We start from the raw sequence: 23269 nt of genomic DNA, 5'->3' as shown, positions 1-23269 counted from the left end.
TACTGCTAAGATGATGATAGTACATCTTAAGTGGGGAGATACGTTTAAAATGAACATGATTGATTACAACAAGGGCTTTCGAGTAGGACAGATCTGGTGTTAAATCTCAGCCCCATCACTTACTCCTTTTCCTGAGCCTCAACTTGCTCATCTGTGAAGTGGGGATGCTACCAGAATTTCCATCCAGGGCTGTTTTGAGAATCCAGTCCTGGCATGTGATAAATGCTCTGTAAATGTTAGTTATTATTGTTAATGGGTAAGCCTGGTGGTTTTTTTTTTCCACCTTTACGCTGGGGAAATTATAGCATCGACCATCTAGGGCAGGGGCTGGGGAACTTTTTCTATAAAGGGCCAGGTAGTAAATATTTGCAGTTTTGTGGGCCATTGTGGTCTGTGTTGCAGCTACTCAACTCTGCTGTTGTACAAAAGCGGCCATAAATAATCCATAAATGAATGAGCATGGCTAGTGTTCCAGTAAAACTTTACTTACAAATTCAGGCAGGGGTTTGGATTCACATCCGATCTGAGGTCTAGGCTTCACTCCTTTCTCCAGGGGAAGGAAAACATCCATGAACAAGACTTTTCAACAGAGATGTCAGCCCCATTCTCTGCCCAAAGTCAAAGCTAAGTGTTCATCTCAGCACCTGACAGTGCCACTGCCTCTACCCTCCCCCAAGGATGGAGGTAAAATGCCAGTCCATGGGGTGTGATTAATTGTCTTCATCACACACTTACAGAAGAGGAAACTGAGTCACGCGTGGTTAACTAACTCTCCAAGGCCACACAGTGAAGGGCCAGAGCTGCTACTCAAAGCCAGGCCATTTGACTCCACAACACCCGCGACCTCCCACCCCCAGGTCACCCCCAGCTCGCCACAACCCTGTATTGCCCTGCCCTCAGAGGTGGTGCTCAGCAAAGCTGGTCCTCTAGCCTGGTGGGAGCCCAGCACACCGTAATGCTCAATTAATATTACTATTTTCATCTTGTTCCTTCCTCCTTCCCTCCATCCTCAAGCCAGGCCTTTTGATTGGTGGAGGGGAAGCAGGTAATTTTGGATTATGTAATGGATGTGTTAGTGGGTAGGAGATTGAAGGGCATGTCCATTTACCAAAACTCTGACATCTAGCAAACAACTCGTGGTCAGGAGGTTCCCACAGATAACAAAGCAGTCATGCAGGCTTCTGGGTGCTATTCTGAGATCCAAGCAGGTAGGAGCTGATTAAAGGAAGTCTGCAAATCACAGTACCTGGGCAGGTGTGCTGGGCCAAGGCTCCAGGTCATAGAAGGAAGACAGGTACAGAGAAGGCAGCTTTCCAAACCATTGGCCTGGAGGGAAGGGAAAAGACAAATGCCAAGTACCAGAACTGAGGTGCTGGGGGTGGAAGGAGTCAGCAGATGTAGGTGAGGTGATGCTGGCATCGGAGTAGAGCAAGGACCTGTAGGCCCTAACCTACGTCTCCTTCTTTACCTGGGAAAGGCCTTAGAATATTGCATCCTTTACAGCCCAAGCATTCCCTCTGGAAACGTGGCCTAAAGGAGCCTCTTAGATGCGCGCAGAGATTTAGCTTTGAGAATGCTCGTCACAGGGCCGTTTATAGTGGGGGGGGGTATAGAAAACAACCTAAATATCTGGGGGTTGATAAAATGATTCATAATACAGCCACAAATAGAAAGCTACACAGCCTTTCACACTGCTGCGGGGGGAAGAACATCAAGGAGGAGCAAAAATGCTCCTGATACGTTAAGTGAGAAGAGCAGGTACTAGTAGGGTTGGTGCAAAAGTAATTGCGGTTTTTGCAATTATTTTTAACATTTTAAGCTGCAATTACTTTTGCACCAACCTAATAAAATGTGAGACCCTAACTTTATACAGTATGACAAAAACCAGACCTATGGGTATATAATGGTGAATTTGTATATAATTGTGTATATACCCGGGGTGCCAAAAAAATACATACAAGTGGACACTTTGGTCGACGTTGCTCAAGCAGTAGTTCACCATCATCAGAAGTGTCTAGACGCTGATGGGAACCACTCTGAGCACCTCTTGTAATTGCAGAAGTCAAACGTGACTTGTATTTATCTTTTGTTATCGGTATGTGTTGAGTATTACAATTTTAATAGTTTTATTCGTTTCTTAAAATGTGTATACATTTTTTTGGAACCCTCTGTATATGCATATTTTAACTACTAATATTTTCATGTACATTTTTTCAGTCTCTAAAGAAAAATACCTGTGAGTATTTACTACTTGTTACAAGTCTGTGCCCTTAAACAACGTCAGTTTTATCCATGACCCCATCCCCCCCCATAGCCATTTCTGCTTTTTATGTGTTTGACTCTTTTGGATTCTACATATAAGTGATATCATACAGCATTTGTCTTTCTGTCTGACTTGTCTCACTTCACATAATGTGCTCAAGTTCCATCCATGTTGTCACAAATGTAAGGATGTCCTCCTTTCTCATGGCTGAATAATGTTCCACTGTGTATATATACTACATTTTAAAAATCCATTCATCTATTGATGGTCATTTAGGTTGTTTCTGTATCTTGGCTATTGTATTTCTGTATCTTGGCTATTTGTATTGTTATGCTGCAATAACATGGGAATACATAAATTTACAATATATGTAAAATATAACCAATTAAAAATACTTGTGTATGTATTATATATATTCTATACATATAAAAACATACGTATTACCCTATATATGTATACCACAGTATAATATATGTAATTATATGAATTACCATATATATGAAGAATGTATATCAAAATGTTAATGACAACGTATGTGGTAATATGTATACACACAAATGTACACATACATGTATACTGTTATGGACTGCATGTGTATGTCCAAATTCATATGTTATAGCCCTGACACCCAGTGTGGCTGATTTGGAAATAAGGACTTTAAAGGAAGTCACTGAGGTTAAATGAGATTAGAAGGGTGGGGCCCCGATCCTATAGGATTAGTGTTCTTATAAGAAGAGATACCGGAGAGCTGTCTCTCTCGGCCTGTGTACAAAGAAGAGGCCATGAGAGCCCCTGGTGAGAGGTGGCCGTCTACAAACCAGGAAGAGAGCCCTCACCAGAAACTGACCCTTCCAGACCTGGTCTGGGACTTTCAGCCTCCAGAACTGTTAGGAAACAAGTGTCTGTTATTTAAGCCTCCCAGCTTCTCTTATTTTGTTGTGGTAGCCCAAACGAACTAATATACATGCATATATACATACTCGTACACATGTGCATATATATATGTAGTGCCTTTATATATGATAATATATATGGTGATATACATGATTATATATTTTTTATATATGACTATATGTAACTCTGTAACTATAAGGCCAGAAGAATGTCCATCAAAATGTAAATAGTGGTTCTCTCTGGGCAGTGTGTTTATGGATGACTTTTTATTTTGTCCTTTTTTGACTGTTGGTATTATCTGAATTCTCTATGATAGACTTGTATTATTTCATATTACTATTAACTTACATTACTTAGTATTCCTTTAAGATAATAATTAACAGTATTGCTATAAAATAATTATTATAAAACTTTCTTCTGCCTCAAGTTGGACTTGGTCTTGGAGACTGGGACAGGGCAAAGTGTTTGCAGTCAGGGGAGCAGAGATTCAGGACCCGGGACCAAGCAGAGACTGTCAAGGCCACAGACATAACTTTGATCAGGTTTTGATGAGCCCTCCTGAGCCTCCTCTTGCCATCGTAACAGGGTCCCCATGGAAAATGTGTTGTCCAGTTTCCAAAGGCCTGTCTCACAAACACATGCTTGCAGTGCACCCTGAGACCAGTGTGCCTTTGCCGTGTGTGAAGGTGGCTGGCTCAAGTCTGTTCCCTGGGACAAGGGGATTCTTGCAAACCTGTGAGGCCTCGCGGTCTTGACATCTGTGTTCTGTATCTCCTGCACAGATCAGCTGGACATCATCTCCATGGCAGAAACAACCATGATGCCGGAAGAGATCGAGCTGGAGATGGCGAAAATCCAGCGTCTCCGGGAAGTTTTGGTCCGACGGGAGTCTGAGCTCAGGTTTATGTGAGTGTCTGGGGAAGCGGCTGAGAAAAGGAAGGGGTGTTCAGGGGGAGAAAAAAAGTCCCATTTGATTCTCACTGTTGCCTAGAGAGGTAGGTATCATAATCTTGTGTTTTAAACAAGACCCGGAAGTTGGGATTGAATTCAGGACAGTCTGACTCCAAAGCCCAAGCTCTTTCTATGTTACCTGTTAAGAGAAATGGAGCAAGAGAAAGAGAAACAAGCCAGAGGTGGCGCCCTAGCTGACATCGTTAAGGGCACACACGAGGTCCAGACAGGCCTGCGATTAGTGGGCTTGGGCAGGTGACTTAGGCTCTCTGAGCTTCAGTTCCCTCATGTTTAAAATCGGGGGAAATACTAGTACATCTCGCCTGGGATCATGAGCAGCCTCAGATTCACATGATTTGAAAATCCGTTGTCCCCCGAAGCACAGCACTCCTGAGGAATTGCAGGTAGTCATTCAAGAGAAACTGTAATTTTAAAAATTGAGTGCTGGCAGATAAGCATCAAGAGTCTAAAAATAAAACAACAGAGAGTTAAAAGGCAGCTTTTCTGGAAAAGTCCCTACATTTCCTGTAAGCTCCTGACACAACCTCCATTTGAAAAAGCAGCAACATCACACCTTCCAGGCATGCACTAAGTACCTCTCACCCGTTCTATCACTGACTTCTCTCAACAGTGGCTGGTTGTGGGATTATCCCATTTTACAGATGACAAGACTGAGGCTCAGAGAAGTAAACCTGTACAGGGCCTCCCAGCTAGTAAATAGGTGAGTTAGGATTCAGACCTAGCTCTCTCTGCTTTCAAAACCCATAGTCTCACGGCTACATTATATGACCTTCTCTCTCACCCTCTGAAATGGACTGTGATATTAACAGCTGCCATTTATGCAGCTCTCTGCATTGGCCACACCCTGTGCTAAATGCACATACACGCATGATCTCTTCTCACAGGGACGCTTAGAGGAAAGTTCTAGAACATCCACACTTTACAGATAAGAAATGTCCTTTCATTCATCTGGGAATAAGATAAACCAATACATGAGTGTTCAGAAGCAAGTCCTCCTTCCCCATGGTGTTTGCTTTGTTTTGTTTTTTGTTTTTCAAAAGAACTTGAAGGATTGGTTGTGTGGGAGAAGTATCAACTCAGACCAGGTGTTCTGTTAGGTCAGGTGATTCCAACAACTGAGGTTGCCAGGATTGGACATGACTTTGAGATGCTTAGGGGTTACCCAAGTCGGGGTGAGTGGCAGGGGGTTCTGTGTCTGAGTGTGAAGTGCAGGGGAAACCACTGACCTAGACATCGAGACTTGGGGCTCCCCTGCATATTGGCAGGTACTGAATTCAAGTAATGGGTACAGTCACCCTGCTTAAATGAGCAGACAACAGTGGTGATCCAAGTACAGGATCTGGGCCGTGCCATCCTACTCCTCTGTATGGATGGAGTCGGGTGAGGGGAAACCAACTTTCAAAGTTTTGGTGATAAATAGGGGATAACTGAGAGCTCAGAGGCAGCGAGAAGGTTTGGGATTGTCATAGTTCGTGAATAATACCGTATATGTGGAGACTGAAAGTCTGTCTTCAGTGCAAATTCATCAGAGTGACCTATGTTAATAGTATTGGTTTTTTTTAACTCTGGTGGATAGTTTTATGACGTTCTTCCGTTTATTAACATAAAACATTAGTCAGGATGTACTAGCTTCCTCCTTATAGAAGATGATGAGATTAGGACCTGGGTCTTGCTTTTGCATCTGTTTTCTATTTTTCTGTTTCCAGTTTTGACGTTTTACCTTCTCAAGGAAGATAGTAGTTATATTCAGTTCTAAACCTATAACTAAGCCACTGTTCCCATCTAGAGCTTGTTTGTAACAGTAAAAACACATCACGAGCATTTACAGTGCCCTCCCTGTGTTTTAAAAGGAAGGAAGACAGAACGTGAATTCTGCTTTCAGGTACCCGAGCCTACAGGCGCTCACGAGGGGCCTGAGGTGGCTTTTGCTGCTGCAGGAACAAAGGCTGTCTCTTGGCAACTGACCTTTGCATCATGTGCGTGTACGTGCGCACACACACGTGCATGCACGGTCCCCAGCATGTGGCACACGCCTGGCATATAGCAGGTGCTCAGTGACTAGAATAGCTAACATGTAAGCTCTAGCTCTGGGCCTAGCGCTTCGCTAAGCTCTTGACTTGTGACCTCACTGAATTTCCCCGTCATGCCTATGACTCCGACCACTTAGGGGAAAATGCCAACAGTAGACACTTGAATAAATCAAGTTATCTAAAGGACACAGAAAGGTGTCAGTGTAGTCAGGATATAGAGTGGGGCTCAAACATTCTCCAGGGCAGGGGCCCGCTGCCAGGTCCCTCGGAGTCTCACTAGTAGCCTTCAGACAGCAGTGGGTGACAATGACAGTTACCCCGGGCCCAGCCCGGGACAGAATGTAGCTTTGCCTGGAGATGCACCCCCCTCGTCAATCTCAGAGGTGGGTGATGGGCTCCAGGATGGCCAGGATGGAGACAGATCACAGCCTATTCAGACCTGAACAAAAGCCTCATCCAGCATCCTTGGCCTCCCAGGCTAACAGGCTGTGCGCGGGCTGTTCTTGAATTCAGTTTCCTGGCTGTTTCTCAGAGCCAGGCCCGCACATAGCTGGAGGTCTGTTGTTCAGGTGGGTCCTATTCTTGTTTCCATTTTCGAGAAGAGGGAATTAGAGGTTAAGAAATTTGCCCAAGGTTGCATTAACTAGTAAGTAGCCAAGCTAGGATGTGCTCTGCCTTGAGTAGTTATTAAATGAGTGAATGAGGGGAGGAAGGAAAAAAGGAAGGCGTGGTGGGGAGGGAAGAAAGGAGGGAAGGAGGGAGGAAGGAAGGAAGGAAAGAAGAAAGGAAACTCAACATGTCTATGAAGATAATTCCTTAAAGAGTGTAAGCTCTGTGAGGGCAGGAATCTTATCTGTCTTCCTCACGGTTGTATCTTCCCAGCATCCTGAACAGTGCCTGACACTTATTAGGCAATTCATATTGAATGTGCAATACATTATTCTTTCACACTCCATCCTTACTCCAACAACTTCCTTCGCGCGCGCGCGCGCGAGAGAGAGAGAGAGAGAGAGAGAGAGAGAGAGAGAGAGAGAGACCTCCTTGGCATAGAGTAAGAGGGAAACAGAATTTCAGACCGCACTAAGCACTTGCTGGCTCAGGTAGACAGCTCTGAGTGACAGGAATGTGACAGCCCTTGACTGAAACTGTCCCAGTGATCGGTGCTGTAATAACCGGGATGAGATTGGTTTTGTCACACCTGCTCCAAAGTAATCAAGTTAACATCGGCAGCTCCCGTGCAGACTGTGTGAGTCAGATCGTATTTCATGGTGGAGGGTGTCTTCTCACTTTCACTGTCACCTGTTGTGTCGACTCTTTTAAGAACAAATGTAATGGCTGCTGCCCCAACACTCTTAATGTTTAGCATTATTCTTTCATGGGTTTCCCTTTTCTTCTTTTGCCTTTTCCCCTGGGACTCAGAGCCTCTGCTGGTTCTCTCTGTTCTCTTGCCAGGATGGTGAGGAAGTAGAGGAGGGGTGTTTACGCGTAACCGTGGAACTAGTGTGAACTCATAAGTGGGCTCAGGGCTCATCTGGGCTCTTGCCTTGGGCAGATGACAGATGCTAAGAACTGCTGTTTACCAAGGGCACTGATATGCCACACACGTGCTGAATGCATTGCGGGCGTTGGCTCATTTATTTTAGTTAATTAAGTCATCACAAGAATCCTGAACGGGTGGGTTCTGTTCCTTCTGCTTCATGGATGAGGAAGCTGATGTTAGAAAGGCGAGACAACTAGTTCGAGGTCCCCAGCTGCTCTGAGGCAGAACCAGGGTTTGAACCTGAGGAATCTGTTCCAGATGCAGGGCCCTTATCCCTAAGCTAGTTTATTGTGTTTGCTCCCAACACAACGACCCCTTTTCTCTTTGCCCAGCTCTTCTAGAATGCAAAGATGAACTCCGGGTTGGAGGCCCACAGTCCCACCCTGGGTTTGTCTTGTTCTGCCATCTTGAATTAAACACAGTGGAAATGGAAAGGACTCTACTGAGTCAGGCCTTGGACTTTTCCACACCCTTTCTGTGGAGATAAATGATTTATTTGGAGCCGAAAATGATAAGCTCCAACTTGGAAAGTTAAGGTTTGCAAGTCAGCCTGCTGGGCATTTGCTGTAGTGTCCTGTTCCTATAAGGGTGCTCAGGGAGCACCGCAGTCCACATTTATGGAGCCCTTCGTGCAGCCCGGCTCTGGGCCAAGCCCTTCACACGCATTACTGCATAACTTACACATAACTTATAAATGTGCTTCGTGTCGGAAGGCTGAGTACCTGCCCTGCATGAGGCCCACGAGGTCAGGTTCAGAGAGGGGCTGTGAGTGTCCCTGGTGGCCACGTGTCTCCACTCCACATGCCCAGTGCATCTTCTCTCGTTGTCTTCCCTTAGCTTGTCCTCTGGTTTCCAAGTTGCTAAGTGGTGTTTAGAGATCTCCCTCTTGAAGTGTGGCCATTTTATGAGCTTCATTTGAACGAGTCACTAAACCCCTGAGTCTCACGAAACTGCCCAGGAGATAAAGCTTGATGCCTGCTTTGTTCCGTCCTTGACCCTCCCCGACACCCACCCCCTGGTCCCTCCTGCTGCTGCCCCATCTCTGTGCCTCTCCCCATCCTGTCCTTTGGGGGCTGCCAACATTGCTCATCCTAATTCCAGCACTGAATCACACCATTAGCTTTTCCTAACTCCGCCTGCCGCTGCCCGCCTCAGCTCTCCTGCACCGTCTGTCTGTGCATCCTGGCCCATCCTGCTCCTCCTGCCTATCTGGGTTTCAGATAACTAGGTATCCTCGGCCTCTCAACGGTGCTGAGGGGTGGTTGTCTTCAATTTATACCCGCTTGCTGGATTTTCATAAAAGGGAGAGTGTCCTCTGTCTCTTGCTCTGGGCAGCGGTGGCTTTTAATCAGCAAGAGTCAGAACTGCAGCAGACAGTGGGCGTGTGAAGGACCACTTTCAGGAGCAGAGTCCTCGAGTTCTAATATTTCCAGAGCCTGGGCTTGGATGCCGGTGACTTCATTTTATTAAGAAGTGCCAAGTGCGGTGAAGAGCTCAGGCCCTAGGACCTGCCAGAGATTCAGGGTGGGGTGGTAGAAAGTGCCTCGGTTGTAAAAAGCACTTCTCGAATACTTGCTTTGCCAGGCAGGGATCTAAGTGTTTTATGCACATTGATTCACTTAATACTCGCTACAACCATAAATGCATACAGTCCACCCCCATTTTATAGATAAGGAACCTGAGGTAACTTGCCCAGAGTGGCACAGGTTCCATTAAATAGCAGACAATGATACAGCCCAAGTATTCTGCGTCCAGACCCATGATCTCAACTGTCATGTTATGGGGTCTGTCAACTGGTTTTGAACCCCAGTTATACTTCATACCAACGTGTGTGGCCTGGAGCAGATCTTTTGCCCTGTCCCATCCTCAGTTTTCCCCATCTGTATTATGGGGCAATGTTTCCCTGACAGCATAGTAGCAAGGGATAAAAAGACAGAACACATGTGAAAGTGGGTGGCTCTTTCTGGGAAGTAAGCAAATCAAAGCGCCCTTCCCTCCTTTAACTGCTAACACTGTGCTTTGAGGGAGAGTAGGGATCAGGGTGGCTTAGTCATCTCCAGAGAAAACCCAGAAAATGCTCTTCCTCCCTGAGCAGCTGGGGAGTGACTCTCAACCATCAAGTTCAACTCTGCCCTGGGGCCTTGACTTTTAGTGTTATCATTATTATTTTAAAGATGTTATACACCTGCATTTTTCTTTTTTTGAGATAATCTGTACAAAGCACTTAATGCCTAGCACATGGTAAGTTCTGAATAAATGGTAGCTAAAATCATCACCATCATCATATCATCACCATCATCACCACCATCATTCCCATCACCATCATCACCATCATCACCACCATCATCACCACCACCATCACCATCATCACCACCATCACCATCATCACCATCACCATCATCACCACCATCACCACCACCATCACCATCATCACCACCATCACCATCATCACCACCATCACCATCATCACCATCACCATCATCACCATCATTATCATCATCATCATCATCACTACCATCACCATCATCATCATCACCATCACCACTGGTAATCTTTTTCTCACCCAGTGCTCAGCTTCTTTTCTAAATTAATGTTGAATAAATATTTAAAGAATGTTGAAGAGGCACCCCCAGATTTGCCCACCTGTTGATTCCAGCCAGTGATGTTAAATTTTCAGGAATCTTGCCAGCCCATTGTTAAATCGTTGGGAGCTTGAAACCCGCCATGGTGGGAGTATTTACACCATGGAATTTAGCAAATGATACAAACCAAGGCTTCTACCCTCTCTCCACTCCCAGCCAGTTGTTAAATTATTTGCCAGCAGCACCACTAATTATAACCCTACGCTGCCCTGGCTTTGGGTCATCCAGCAGAGGATTCTTGCTATTTCTTTGTGGCTCACCAAACCTTAGGATCCTGCTCCCATACAAAGGAGGCCACTGATCAGTGGTGTAAATAAACATGAGGATGATTTAAGTGTTAATGTGCCTATCATTAAAAGCAGATATGTTTCTTTCTGTTGTTTTTTTTTTTAGTTTTTTTTTTTTCCATTGGGAAATATTTGGGAACAGTGGGAATATGCAGGGCCCATCAGCTCCAAGTCATTGTCCTTCAGTCTAGTTGTGGAGGGCGCAGCTCAGCCCCAAGTCCAGTTGCCGTTTTCAATCTTTAGTTGCAGGGGGCGCAGCCCACCATCCCATGCGGGAATTGAACCTGCAACCTTGTAGTTAAGAGCTTGTGCTCGTTTGTGGTGGTACATGGTGCAGTGAGTATAGTAGGAATTGTGGGTACAGATTATAGATAGCTCATGGCTTCAGAAAAGGATGCTTGATGCTTGGGGCCTTGGTAGGAGCAGGGCTAAGCTCCTGGGTGGCCCAATCCATAGGCTCGCTAGAATGGGTGGAGAGAGGGGTGGGGAAGCCTTTCCTGGGGTTTGGGGCTTATAGATTGTGTTTCTAAGCTTTGTTTTCTTATAGGTGCTAGATGTTCAGTTGAAAGGAATGACAGTTTTAGAATTCCCCTATAGGAAGGGCTTTCTGCCAGGAATCTGGTCACAAGGAAGGATGGTGATTTATCTGAAAGCTGCATTTGCAGTAGCAGGCCTGCCGTTTTTACTGAGATTGGTTTTCTACCTTTTTTTCTTTACTTGTACTGTACGCAAAATTGGGGAAAGTCTAATTGCCCATCTCAAAAAACATTTTTAAAACACTGAGGTGGTTTTGACGACTAATGGAAATTATGGGATGAGGCTGAACCCTTTCCCCAAGAAAGCCCACTCCTTGGAACTGCCACAGGTTGAAAGCATTTTAAAAGGCTCTGACTACAAGGACGGGAGTACTGGGGCAGATGGGGACAACTTGGTACCTCTGGGTGGCATCTCTAGCCAGTTTGTTGTCGTGGCAATTGTCAGGGCTCTGGATTCGGACTGTCTTCTTTCAAATCTTGCCTTCATTCCTTGCCAGCTGTGTGGTCTTGGATGATTTACTTAACCTTCTATAAAGTTAGGAATGATGATACCTGCCTTATAGATTGTGAGAAATAAATGAGATAGCGCTACGTCCTGTGCTCAGATGAGTGGCAGCTTTTGTTAGTATCAGCACGAGAGAGATGAATGTAGGAACGAGGAGGGAAGGTTTGGGAGAGGAGACATAGCACCTGCAGGAACTCAGCAGGTATTGGAGAATGAAAGGCACAGGAAGACCCAGATGCTGACAGAGCTCAGAATAGAAACTGTATTGATAGCAGAATCACTTGAATTACAATGTTTAATTGGATTTCTCCGAGGGTGACTCACTGCCTTTTATAGATTCTGTTGCCCTTATGGGGTCTTTGTCATGGGATTTGAAAATTTTCCACCTGCGCTTATAGTCTTGAGGCCTTGTTTCAATAAAAATCCAGGGCTGTGTGTACCCCATGTCCAACTGCCAGCTTGCCTTCCTCTCTTCCTCGTGTGCTTACTGTGATGTGTCAGGCACGGTGATGTGCTAGAAGCACAGAGGGAAGAGACAGAGTCCTTTAAAGGGTACGCAGTCTATACAGGGAGAAACACAAGTGCCTGGTGATTATTAGGAGGCGGAGATGTGGAGAGACAGGGCGCTATGACAGCAGGAGGAAGAGGAGGAGCTGATCCACCCTGGGAGCATCAGGAAGGTTCCAGAAGGGGATGCTGGGGTTGTCTTGAAGGCCACATAGAATTAGTCTGAGACAAAGGAGTGCTGGGGTGGAAGAGGGAGTTGAAGGAAGCTAAGGCTTGAAGGACGCAGGTCAGGACTCACAAACATGCAGATGGGCTGCTAGGCCACATGTGAGCTCTCCATCTAGAGATGAGGCTGACAAAACAAGCCACAGAGAGGGTTCTCCTACGGTCACGGTGACTCAAGACTGGCCGCGTTCTCCTCTGCGGAAAGAGGCGGCCGTGGTCATTTAAAACAAAAAACTGAAAAAGATTATCCAGATAATACATACATATTGTAAAAAAAAAAAAAAGAATTGTGCAGAGAAGCAAATGAAGGAAATAAAAATTCCTTCACAATAAGAGTTGTAATATTTTGAGTGGAGTCTTGCTGTCTTTTTCCTATGCATATGTACTTTGCAAAATTGGATCAGTATTTCTTAACCAGTTTTTTAAAATGTGGTTTTTTTCCCTCTTATATCAATAACATCTCTTCTAAGCATCATTTTTAATGTGTGTGTAGGATTCCGTAATGTGTACGTACCATGATTTATTTGAGCAAACCCTCTGTTATTGTTGGACATTTAGATTGCTTCCAGTTGTTTGCTATATTGCACTAGGCTGTATTACACATAGTCATCGCTAAATCGTTACGGGCCCCTTAATTATCTCCTTAGGATGAAATCCTGGAAATGGTATCACTGAAGTTTAAATGTTTTCAAGCCCCTTGAACATATTTTCCCAAATTGTCCCTATTTTCTACTCCCATCACTCCACTGGCCGTTTTTATTAATTCTCTGTGAGGCATTTCATTGCAGTCTTTTCAAACTCCCACATGCCTAGAAACTTGGCAACAGACGGCTCTCCAGTGGGAATGGAGAGGGGCACGGCTAGGAGACTGGCCATTTTTCTAACCGCTCCGCCTGCAGAAGATGTCCCTCCTCCCCCAGCACAGAAGAGGCTCCCTGGGCTAATGACTGCTTAGAAAATGAGGCTGAGTTTGAAAGTCTGGCCTCCCTCGTCTTATAATGTTGCCAGAGAAAACACAGGACACACAGTGAGCTCTGAATTTCAGATAAACAACAGATCATTTTTTAGTGCAATGTTCCAAATATCGCAGGGGGTACCCTTATGCTAAAAATGACTGGATGTTTATCTGACACGCATATATAACTGCACGTCCTGCGTTACTGTTTGATAAACCTGGCAACCCTGTCACGTTAGTGTCTTAATCTCACCCCGTCTGTGTTGGCTGTACTTTCTCAAGGGGACTTTTGAGAAGATAGTGCAAGCTGGCCAGCAATAATTTTTTAATGGTTATTGAGTTCTTCCTTGTATAGTTGGGAAATCACACATAACCAATGCCCCGTTATTGGGCATTCATGTTGTTTTCTCTTCCCTTCCCCTTTCTTCCTTTTCCCTTCCGTTCCCTTCTCTTTCCTCCCCCTGTCCCTCCTCCTCCTCCTCCTCCTCCTCCTTCTTTCTCCCCTTCTCCGTCTCTCTCACCTGGTTGGAGCCTAGTTTTCATTCACATCTTTAATTCTCTGCAGGCCACTCAGCCACGGGCCCAGGGCTAGGAGTAGGGAAGCCCAGGGCCAGAAGCCCTCTCCCCTCCAGCTCGCTGAGCCATCCAAGGGGACAACCTGTATGTATCAGTCTAGGCACTAACTTGGCAAGCAATCGTGGGGTACAAGTAGAAACTAAGAAGTGAAGTCACAAAACTTAGTATTTCCATCAGCGAAGTGAAGGATGCGAAGGACAAATTCTGTCGCAGAAACTGCCAGATCGCATTAGCAGGTGCCCGCAGGAAATCTGTTGGCCAACCTCATATGCCCTGGGCGCAGCCCAGACTCTCTGCAGGAGCACAGAGAAGAAGGCAGTGTGGGTTCTGCACCCTCAGTGAAAGCAGCGGGGCCGGGGGGAGCCCTGTTGTCTCGCCATGTGGCCTTGGTAGTGGCCTGGTCGTGTCTCTTGGAAGTGAAAATTGAGTCAGGAAGCCCAGCACACACTTGGCTCTCAATCAGTGTTTTCTGAATGATTCATTCATTGGATGAGTCAGCAGATCAATGATCAGTACTCTCCTCTCTGGGAGTTGATTTCTTCATCCATAGAAAGTGAGAGGTCTTCCAACTCCAGAAGCTTGGTTAGGCTCGGATTACTTTCCATGGTTCTTTCTGAAGCTCAGGACCCAACATAATTTTTGTACGAAGAGCCGGCTGGTAAAATGTTTAGACTTTGCAGGCCATACGGTCTCTTGTCACAATTACTCAACTCTGCTGTTGTAGCTCGAAAGCAGCCAGAGATAATACGTAAATGAATGGGCATGGCTGTGTTCCAGTAAAACATTATTTATAGACCTTGAACTTTTGAATTTCGTATAATTTTAATGTGTCCGGAAATGTTCTCTTTCTTTTGATTTTTTTTCCCCTCAACCATTTAAGAAAGCAAAAACCAGTCTTACCTCATGGGTCATATACCAAAGCAGGCAGTGGGCCAGATTTGGCCCATAATTGATCAGTCCCACTGAAAATTCATGAGCAAACCCATCTTCCAGGAAGTCCTTTGAGCTCTTTAAACAGAAGTTCGGACTGAGGATGCTCTTTCTCCTTGGTGCACACAGGATGCTCACATCATGTCTGCCGCACTGGCTGTCATAGACACGTTTCCATGCCATGCTCTCACTCTAGAACCTAAGATGGCTCCCAGGTTAAGTCCTTCATAACCCAGACCTGTATGTGTATCACCAACATGTCCTGTTTGGGTGGACTCTTCACTGGCACATGCCCAGGGTCACCACACCCCTTTTTACAGTCAGTATTTGACTGAGCTGCCCTCTCTGCTCGCGTGCCTGGTATCCTCCTCCCTGACGGTTCAGACTGGGCCCCTCCTGTCAGTGGCACATGAAGCTGAGAAGCCTTCCCCCAAACTACTCTGATCTCTGTATTCCCTGAACTCCAACCACCATTTGGGACTTTCAGATCCCCAGCTGAGAGATCAGACTGCCTGGGTTCACGTTCCTGTCACGTACTCTGACCTGAGCAAGTTTCTGACACCCTCCGAGGGATGAGAATAATGTGCTCACCTCCCAGCGTTGCTGTGAGAGTTAATTGAGCTGATTTGTGTAAAATGCTTGGCCCAGAGCCTGGTGCTGATGGTACAAAAACATTAATAAATGCCAGCTACGATTATACTTCTGTATTGTTTGACCTTTTTACAGGGAGCCCATATTTATAGAATATTTATAAAGACCAAAAGTACCCTTTAAGGTCTAAAACAACACTAAACAATACTGCTGGTAATTTTTTAAAGGTAACTTTTTAATTGACATATATCATACACACAGAAAAAGGGCAGAAACCCCAAGTGTTCAGCTTGATGAGTTTTTGATTGTTGGTAATTTTCTTTCTAAGATGAATCAAAATAGAGACAATCTAGAAAACACCCCAGCAGAGAGGAGAAGAATCCGTGCTTGAGGGAGGTGACATTCTTTTGGGAACAATGTCACAGCCAGGAATGAGAGTCAGCTCACAACCAAGGGAGAAGCCAGGTAACGCACACACCATAATCGTGCCACAGGGAGAAAAGTAGCAGCATGGCCTTCAGTGACGCTTGACAAAGGCGTCCCTTTCAGGGGTGTGTCACCTGAGCCAGCAGGAGGCACCTCTTTGGTCCCTTGGTCCCCGGCCTGATGCTGAGAGACGACTGAGCTCACAGGCTCCCTGGAAATGCCTCAACACTTCTTCCCCAGGGAAAGCGTTGAAACTCATTAATGCAAGAACACTACACAGATGTACACATTCATCATTTATTTCGTGCCATTAGGTTTGAGGAAATTGAAATAGCCCACGAAAGTGAGCCTCATTCTTTGATGCAGGAATGTTGGCTAAGATTGTGCAGGAGTGTCTGCCAGCTGACAGCCCAGCTGCTCACCTCCTTCCCCAGGGCAGAGGGGTGGACGGAAGTAGCCTTTCCTATGGACCTACTATGTATGCACACAGCACAGGGCTGCCTGCTCCCTACCCTCTGCCTCCCCTGCCTAGATTTCAGCTCATGAAGGCAGGGGAGGCTTCTGCATTCCTAGAACCTCTGACGGTGGCAGACATAGTAAATGCTCAATAAAAGATATGCAGAACTAAGGCATATACACCCGCCCCATGGAGAAGCAATTTGATAATATGTCTCAATGGTTGTAGACATGCTGAGCCCTTTGTACTCAGTGGTTCCTCTTCTGAGAATCTATAGCCCCCACCCCGAATAATCCAACAGAAAGAAAAAACCTTTCGTGAACTCATGTTCATCCTACAGTGACGAAAATAGCACAAACAACCTAACAAACCCACCTAAGTAATCGAGAGAAGGACATAATGAAAAGAGCCTTGAAAAATCTACTTGGTGAAATTCCAGGCAGCCATTGCAAATATTGTTTACAGTAAGATGAGGTAATATTGTAGCAAACACATACAAAACTGTAATACGTAGCACAAAATTGTACGTGCACCCCAATTACCGAGATTATAGGAGTGAGCATCCAACCTTTCACACGTTTGGTGGGAATACCGAGCACAATCCCTCTGGAGGGTAATTTGAAAATTCCTATTCAAATGCAATGTTCATGTTACTTGACCCAGCAATTGCATTTCTAGGAATTTATTTTTCTACAAATTTGTTTATTTTTAGGAATTTATCCTAGAATTGTATCAGGAAACCACCCAAATGTCTAGGAATAGGGGAGTGGTTAAATACATCACTGTATATCAACATAATGGAATAGTATACAGCCATTAAATATGAGGAGATTTGCATATGCTGACGTGGAAAGATGCCCAAGATATATCAAGTTCAAAAAATTGCAAAACGTTTTTGAATAATGGCACCGACGAGATGTATGATAGTATAAGCATAAACACTTTTTTAAACTCTGGAGGAATATATACTAAGCTGTTGACAATGGTTCTCTCTAAAGGACAGAGGGAGATTTTCTCTGTCTGTGCTGTGAATTTCTATACTGTTTAAAAATTTTTAACAACGAAACGACAAAACACTGAAGCTGCAGTGTGAGCTCGCTCATACTAGCCAGCAAAGCCAGGCTCCTGAAGACTGGGAGGGTCACTAGCCAGGTGTTACTATTCGCAGTGACTTGTTTTTCTTCTTTGGGGGGAAAAACGTCTACAAAGAGCCTGAGTGGCCTTTACCAAGGTCAACTCCCTCCCACAAATCCTCTTTGTTGAAATGGGGCTGGTGGTCAGGGTGTACAATGTTCTGCCCATGTAACCCGCTGTCGGGCGGTGTCCTGTCTCCCCAGGATGGATGACATCCAACTCTGCAATGACATCATGGACCTGAAGCAGGAGCTGCAGAACTTGGTCGCCATCCCAGGTAACCATTTGTGACTCCACCTCAGTTACGCAGCTGCTCAGAGCCCCCAGCCTGTCCGTCTGTACCACTTAGGGCTGGGAGAGAGATTCTCCTCCTCTCCTAGCACGGCCTCGTTGTTGCAAGGCAGGCTTCCCTGAGTGAGTGATTCAAACACAGCTGTGTGTCAGGCAGACCCAGGTTCAAGTCCTAATTCTGGCCACCTCCTTGACCTCGGACAATCACTTTCTCTCTCTGAGACTCAGTCTCTTGTCCTCTGAAAACAGGGTAGTAACAGTACCTAACTCATTGGGCATCAGTCTCATTGTGGTAAATGAAACAATGCAAGCCACATGCTTAATTTGGTATCTGGTCCAATGTGACCGTTCAGTACATATTAGCAATTGTCACTACCATTATCCTGCTTGAGAACAGAGAGAGTTCGCTGGTTACAAGCTCTGACTCTGGAGTTAAACCTAGGTCTGTCACTTATTAATGACATGACCTTGGGCAAGTTGCTTCACTAAAACTCAATTTCTTCATCTGTAAACTGGGACAATAGTGGTATCTACCTCATGGGGCTGTTGTGGGATTGACGGAGGGAAAAAATGTGTAAAGCGCTTAGCACAATCCTGTAGTAAGTGCTTAATAAATCAGTGCTGCTATTATTATTATTATTAATAACCAAATTAATGTCTACTCATCCTTCAGGTCATAGCTTATTTGGCCCCTACTCCCAAGAAAGCCTCCCCTGCCCTTGAAGGCTGGGTTAGGTGCCCTCCCGGCGGTTACTCTTATCAAAGTACGTGTCAAATAATTGCCTGTTGACTCGTATACTCATCTAGACTCCAGTGCTCCTTGAGGGCCTGGCAGGTACTAAGAGGAAGGTTTATCAAATTAACAAACACAAGCCTGTTTCAAGAACCTTGCCTTGGCCTTGGCAAAGAACAACACAGGCCAGATAAGCACCCTCCCCCCACTGTCATTTCCTTGGAGGGTTTTGCCGTCAGTTCAATAGGTCTGTCTCAAGAGGCTGCATTGTTGGTAGGTGCCAGGCTCGCAGTGATGAACAGAAAATGCTTCCCTGCTCTAAGGCGTTCACAGGTTCATAGAAAGAGATGGCCTGACACCCAGTGGATGTCTATTATTGAGCTAGAAGTGCAGCACAATGCGCTTTAGAACACGGCATTGTTCTAACTGCCACGACACTAGGGACATGTGGGGCTCAATACTTCTCTGTTGGGACGGGGAGGTGGGGGGAGCTGTTCTGTGTGCTGTCGGATTAGCGATTAGCGTGAGTGATTCCTGGCCTTTGCACACCACAGGTCAGTAGCAGCCCCCCTCCTTCCCAGTTGCAACAACCAAAGATACCTCCAGAGGTTGCCAAATAGCCTCAGGCCAAGGGGTGGGCGAGGGGGGTGAGGTGGGGGTGGGGGTGGACAAATTGCTCCCGTGTAAGAACCACGACTTTAGAGTCCAGTGAGTCGCATTTGAATCCAGGACGACCAGCTAGATGACCTTCACGGAACAACGTAATTTCTCTGCGCCTTAAATCCCTTGTTTGTGAAATGAGGTCACCCATCCATAGTTGTTGTGACTATGCCGTGACATAACATGAGATCGCAAATATAAAGCATAGGATTCTTGTTCGGACAGTGGTGTGTGCAGTGGTAGCAGAACTTTCAGATACCGTCGCTTCAGCGAGCATGTACTAGGTGCCAGGCGCTGCGTGGGCCCTGGGAGGATGTGAGCCCGTGGACAGTCCTGATTGGAAGGCGGTGACAGCTCAGGGGCATGGGGTTTCTTTTGGAGGTGATTAAAATGTTCTAAAATGGATTGTGGTGATGGTTACATAACTCTGTGACTAACACTTTGAAATGGTGAGTTGTATGGTACGTAAATTATGTCTCAAAAAGATTGTTACTGCAGAAAGTAAAAGGTCAAACATAAAACAGTTTTTAAAATGGGGGAAAGAAAGCCAAGTCTAGACACCACTGCCTAGAAATTCCAATTCGATCCGTGTGGGCTGCTGGCATTGGTCATTTATAAAAGCTTGTCATGGGACTGTGATGAGCAGCCACGGTCACCAGGCCAGTTCAACACTATTTTATAGCCCGTCCCACCAGGAATAGTTGGGTTGGAGGGTACAAAACCCAGCCAAGCTGCTGTAAGCACAGAATGGGCAGGTACTGGAAGAACAGCGGGGACTCCTAGCCCCAGGGCTTTGTGTTAGTTTCCTAGGGCCGCCATAGCAAACCCACAAACTCAGTGGTTCAAACAACAGAAATGTGTTCTCACAGTTCTGGAGGCCAGAGTCGGAGATCAAGGTCGGCCTCTGGACGAGGGCCCTTCCTTGCCTCTGCCAGCTTCTGGGGGCCTCTCGTCGTCCTTGATGTTCCTTGGCTTGGAGATGCTTCTTCAAGGCTTCGTCATGACCTTCTTCTCTCTGTGTCTCCGTGTGTCCTCTTCTCTTCTTCTAAGGACACCAGTCATTACATCAAGGGCCCATCCTAATGAGTATGACCTCATCTTAACTAACGACATCTGCAAAGATACAATCTCCAAATAGAGTAGACATGAAACCCAATACAGGCGAGAAGCTCTGCCCAACTCACAAAAAAGAAAAGGAAAGCTGTTGGAACGTTCTTTGACTCTCTCTCTCCCTCTCCCCCTGTCTCTCTCGGGTGCATATTCCATGTTCCATTTTGTCCTGTAACACATGAACCAAGGAAGGCCACTCCATCTCCTCTCCATGATCTTCCCACACAAGACCCCAACTCTCAGGGCCTCTGTCCCAGTTTTCAACGTCACCGGAGACTCTGATGGGCCCAACATGCGTTGGCAGGACTTGTGGGAGAAACCGAGGCAAAGGAGACATGAGAGTGTAGCCACTGGGTAGCCAAGGCCACCTCAGGCCAGAGGGGCTCCACTCGGGGTCGTTGCAGCCTCTAGAGCATGTGTGGAAGTGGGTGGGAGTGGGGGGATCTTTGGTTGACATAGTCACGGTGGCCAGGCTGACAGGACCGGGACTCGGGTGAGAAGAACAAGGCGCTCAGCTGGAGCACAAAAAAATTCAGTAACCAGGCAAATAATGTTTTAATGCACTATTAATATATCAAAATTCATGCCAAAAATCCACAATGAACAAAATACCAAAAGTTTAAATAAAGAGATCAACACTGATACTTAATGGTTAGAAGCCAGGGATGCTAAAATTTGCAGCGTGGGGACAGGCCCACGTGAAGAATGGGTTCCTCCCCAAATGCCATTACCTGTCCAGCCAAGAAACACAGGTTGCCAAGGTCCCGCAGAACCCCAGCTCTACTGCCCGTCCCATTGCTTCCCCCAGGAAACTGGGTCATCCCAACCACTCTTGCACGCCTTCTTTCCTCTCGTGCAGTCCTACTCACCTCCCCCCACCTTCGCCCCTGATTCCTTGTTAAGAGTCTCTCTGTGTATTCCCTGGATTACTGCCAGGTTTCCAGATGGACTTAGCGGAATTTACAGGGAAAATGATGCTCCAGCAACACATCAATAAAAGTGTTAAGGAAAGAGAGCACGGAGCGGCCAAGAAAATCACGTTTTGCCAGCCAAGGTCAGAAAATAATTCACCAGCTCCCTGATGGTGGGTGCCTGTGAAAGCACCTGAGTCCTCCCTGCCTTGAGGGCTTCTCAAGGACAAACCAAGATGCCGCCAACCCCCCACCTCCCGCCCTAGCACTGGGGATGCTTGGAGCTTGCTGTCCCTTCCCTTTGGGCACAGAAATAGTATCTCCCTCATAGGGTTATCGGGAAGGTTTAAATTAGTGATTCGCGATCAGGAGCGATTTTTGCCCCCCCAGAGGACATCGGACAATCTGAGGACAGTTTTGGTTGTCATAATGGGAAGGACATACTACTAGCAAAGAGTGGGTAGAGACCAGGGACGCTGCTAAACATCCTACAGTGCACAGGACACACAATAAAGAGTTACCCAGCGCAAGTATCGTTAGTGTCAAGGGTGAAAAACCTAGATTAAGTGAGAATGGAAAGCTCATGAGAATATAAATGTAGCCTTCAATTTATTAAGCACTTACCATCTGCACACTTACGTTGTGAGATTTGCTTTCCATTCATCAAATCAGTATTTGTTTCTTTTGTACCTGGTTCAGTAAATATTTAATGTGCAGGGCATTTAATCATTTGTGCCCAGAGTCACACAACTAGGAAGGAGAGAAGCTGGGGCATCAAGCCAGGACCGTCTGGTTCCACAGGGAGGGCTCACAGTTGTAACAGGGGCTACAAGCCAGGGAGACTGGGTGGGAGGCCTCAGCACCATCCAGGGAAAGGTACTGGTGACCTGGGGAAGGAGGTGTCCTGGAGATAAGAAGCACATTGGAGGGTCACACTGGCAAGCACGTGGAGATGTTAGAACTCACATGTGTGATGCCAGAAAGCAATGAGTAAAGTTGGTAAGCTGGTGGTACTCAGTGGCAAATAGGTGGGTGATGTTGGCAAGAAAAGGCCCACGTCACTAAGCAAGTGGTGAAGCCTGTAGGTAGGTGGGTGGAGCCTGTGGACAGGTAGGTCGTGCCTATGAGCAGGGGAGTGGGGCCTGGAGGTAGGTGGGTGGGGCCTGCAGGCAGGTGGGAGGTGCTGGCAGGAAAGGTATGTGACACACATAAGCAGATGGCATGGAGACATGGGTAAGTAACTGGTTCGTAACCTGGCACAGACCACTTTGAGTAGGCACCTTCTCCCGTGAGTTGCTGGGAGGGGCTGCATGAGTGGAGGCTGGGGGATGCCTGAACTGGCAAGAGATAGAAAACAAGGGTGAATAACTTGGGCAGGGAGGTGTGTCAGTTACTGGGGGCCCTGCCAGTCGTTACAGACCCCCTGAGAGAGCTCAGCGATCAGGGTGCCTTGGAGAGACCATGGGTGCTGTGTTAACTCACCTGCAGAGGGTTGGGACATGCTCTGTGGTGCTGACGAGAGATTTGGGGAATCCTGCCCACAGGACCCACCAAGGACCCACCAGGGGAGGAATGATGCCACTTTTGTCAATGCAGTGAGAGCTGGGAATCCCGGGGCTGTTAGAAATCCCAACCCCCTTTCCACTTCTCCTTCTGGTGAACAGGAGAAGCCTGTTTTCTGTCTTACCCAAATATCATTGTCCCCTCACCTCTGATTCTGCCTCCAGATGGAGAGGAAATTGTCCACACCAATCCTAGGCGGGCAGATGGACAAGCTGCCCCACGTGTTTTATCTTCTGAAGGGGTCTGAGTAGAGAGAGCCAAAGTGGGATTACGTTTCTGACCTCCTAGTTTTCTCAGTCCTTATTTCCAGCCCTGGTTCTTTTGTTTTCTCTTTGGTGTTCTAGCCCATGGTATTCGGGACAGAACTAATTCCATTGGCGTGGATGCTTTCCATCTGACAGATTGGTTTGCCCTCGCTATGGAGTATTTTCCTCCTGGCACCCCCACCCAAGCCCTCGGAACCCTCTGTCTTTTGCCGACCCCTTGCTGCATTGTTACCATTTACTGAGCGCTCACCACGACGAGCTTGGT

At 46.4% G+C, this 23269-nt stretch overlaps 1 protein-coding gene across 2 annotated transcripts in view; it reads left to right on the top strand.

Annotated features, from left to right (window-relative positions):
- The window catches only part of BMERB1 (bMERB domain containing 1), a 95810-nt gene that overhangs the window by 46495 nt on the left and 26046 nt on the right, over positions 1-23269 (top strand). For both annotated transcript variants that reach the window (XM_088801231.1, XM_019710393.3), the window contains exons 2-3: positions 3940-4063; positions 17674-17747. In XM_088801231.1, the coding sequence (XP_088657357.1) occupies positions 3940-4063; positions 17674-17747 (198 nt within the window). The remainder of the gene's footprint in view (positions 1-3939; positions 4064-17673; positions 17748-23269) is intronic.

The sequence above is a fragment of the Rhinolophus sinicus genome, chromosome 10 (genome assembly GCF_057876585.1).
Source record: "Rhinolophus sinicus isolate RSI-liver-muscle chromosome 10, RSI-T2T, whole genome shotgun sequence".
NCBI classification, from domain to species: domain Eukaryota; kingdom Metazoa; phylum Chordata; class Mammalia; order Chiroptera; family Rhinolophidae; genus Rhinolophus; species Rhinolophus sinicus.
The sequence above is the reverse complement of the archived record's forward strand: the minus strand, read 5'-3'. Positions and strand labels throughout refer to the sequence as shown.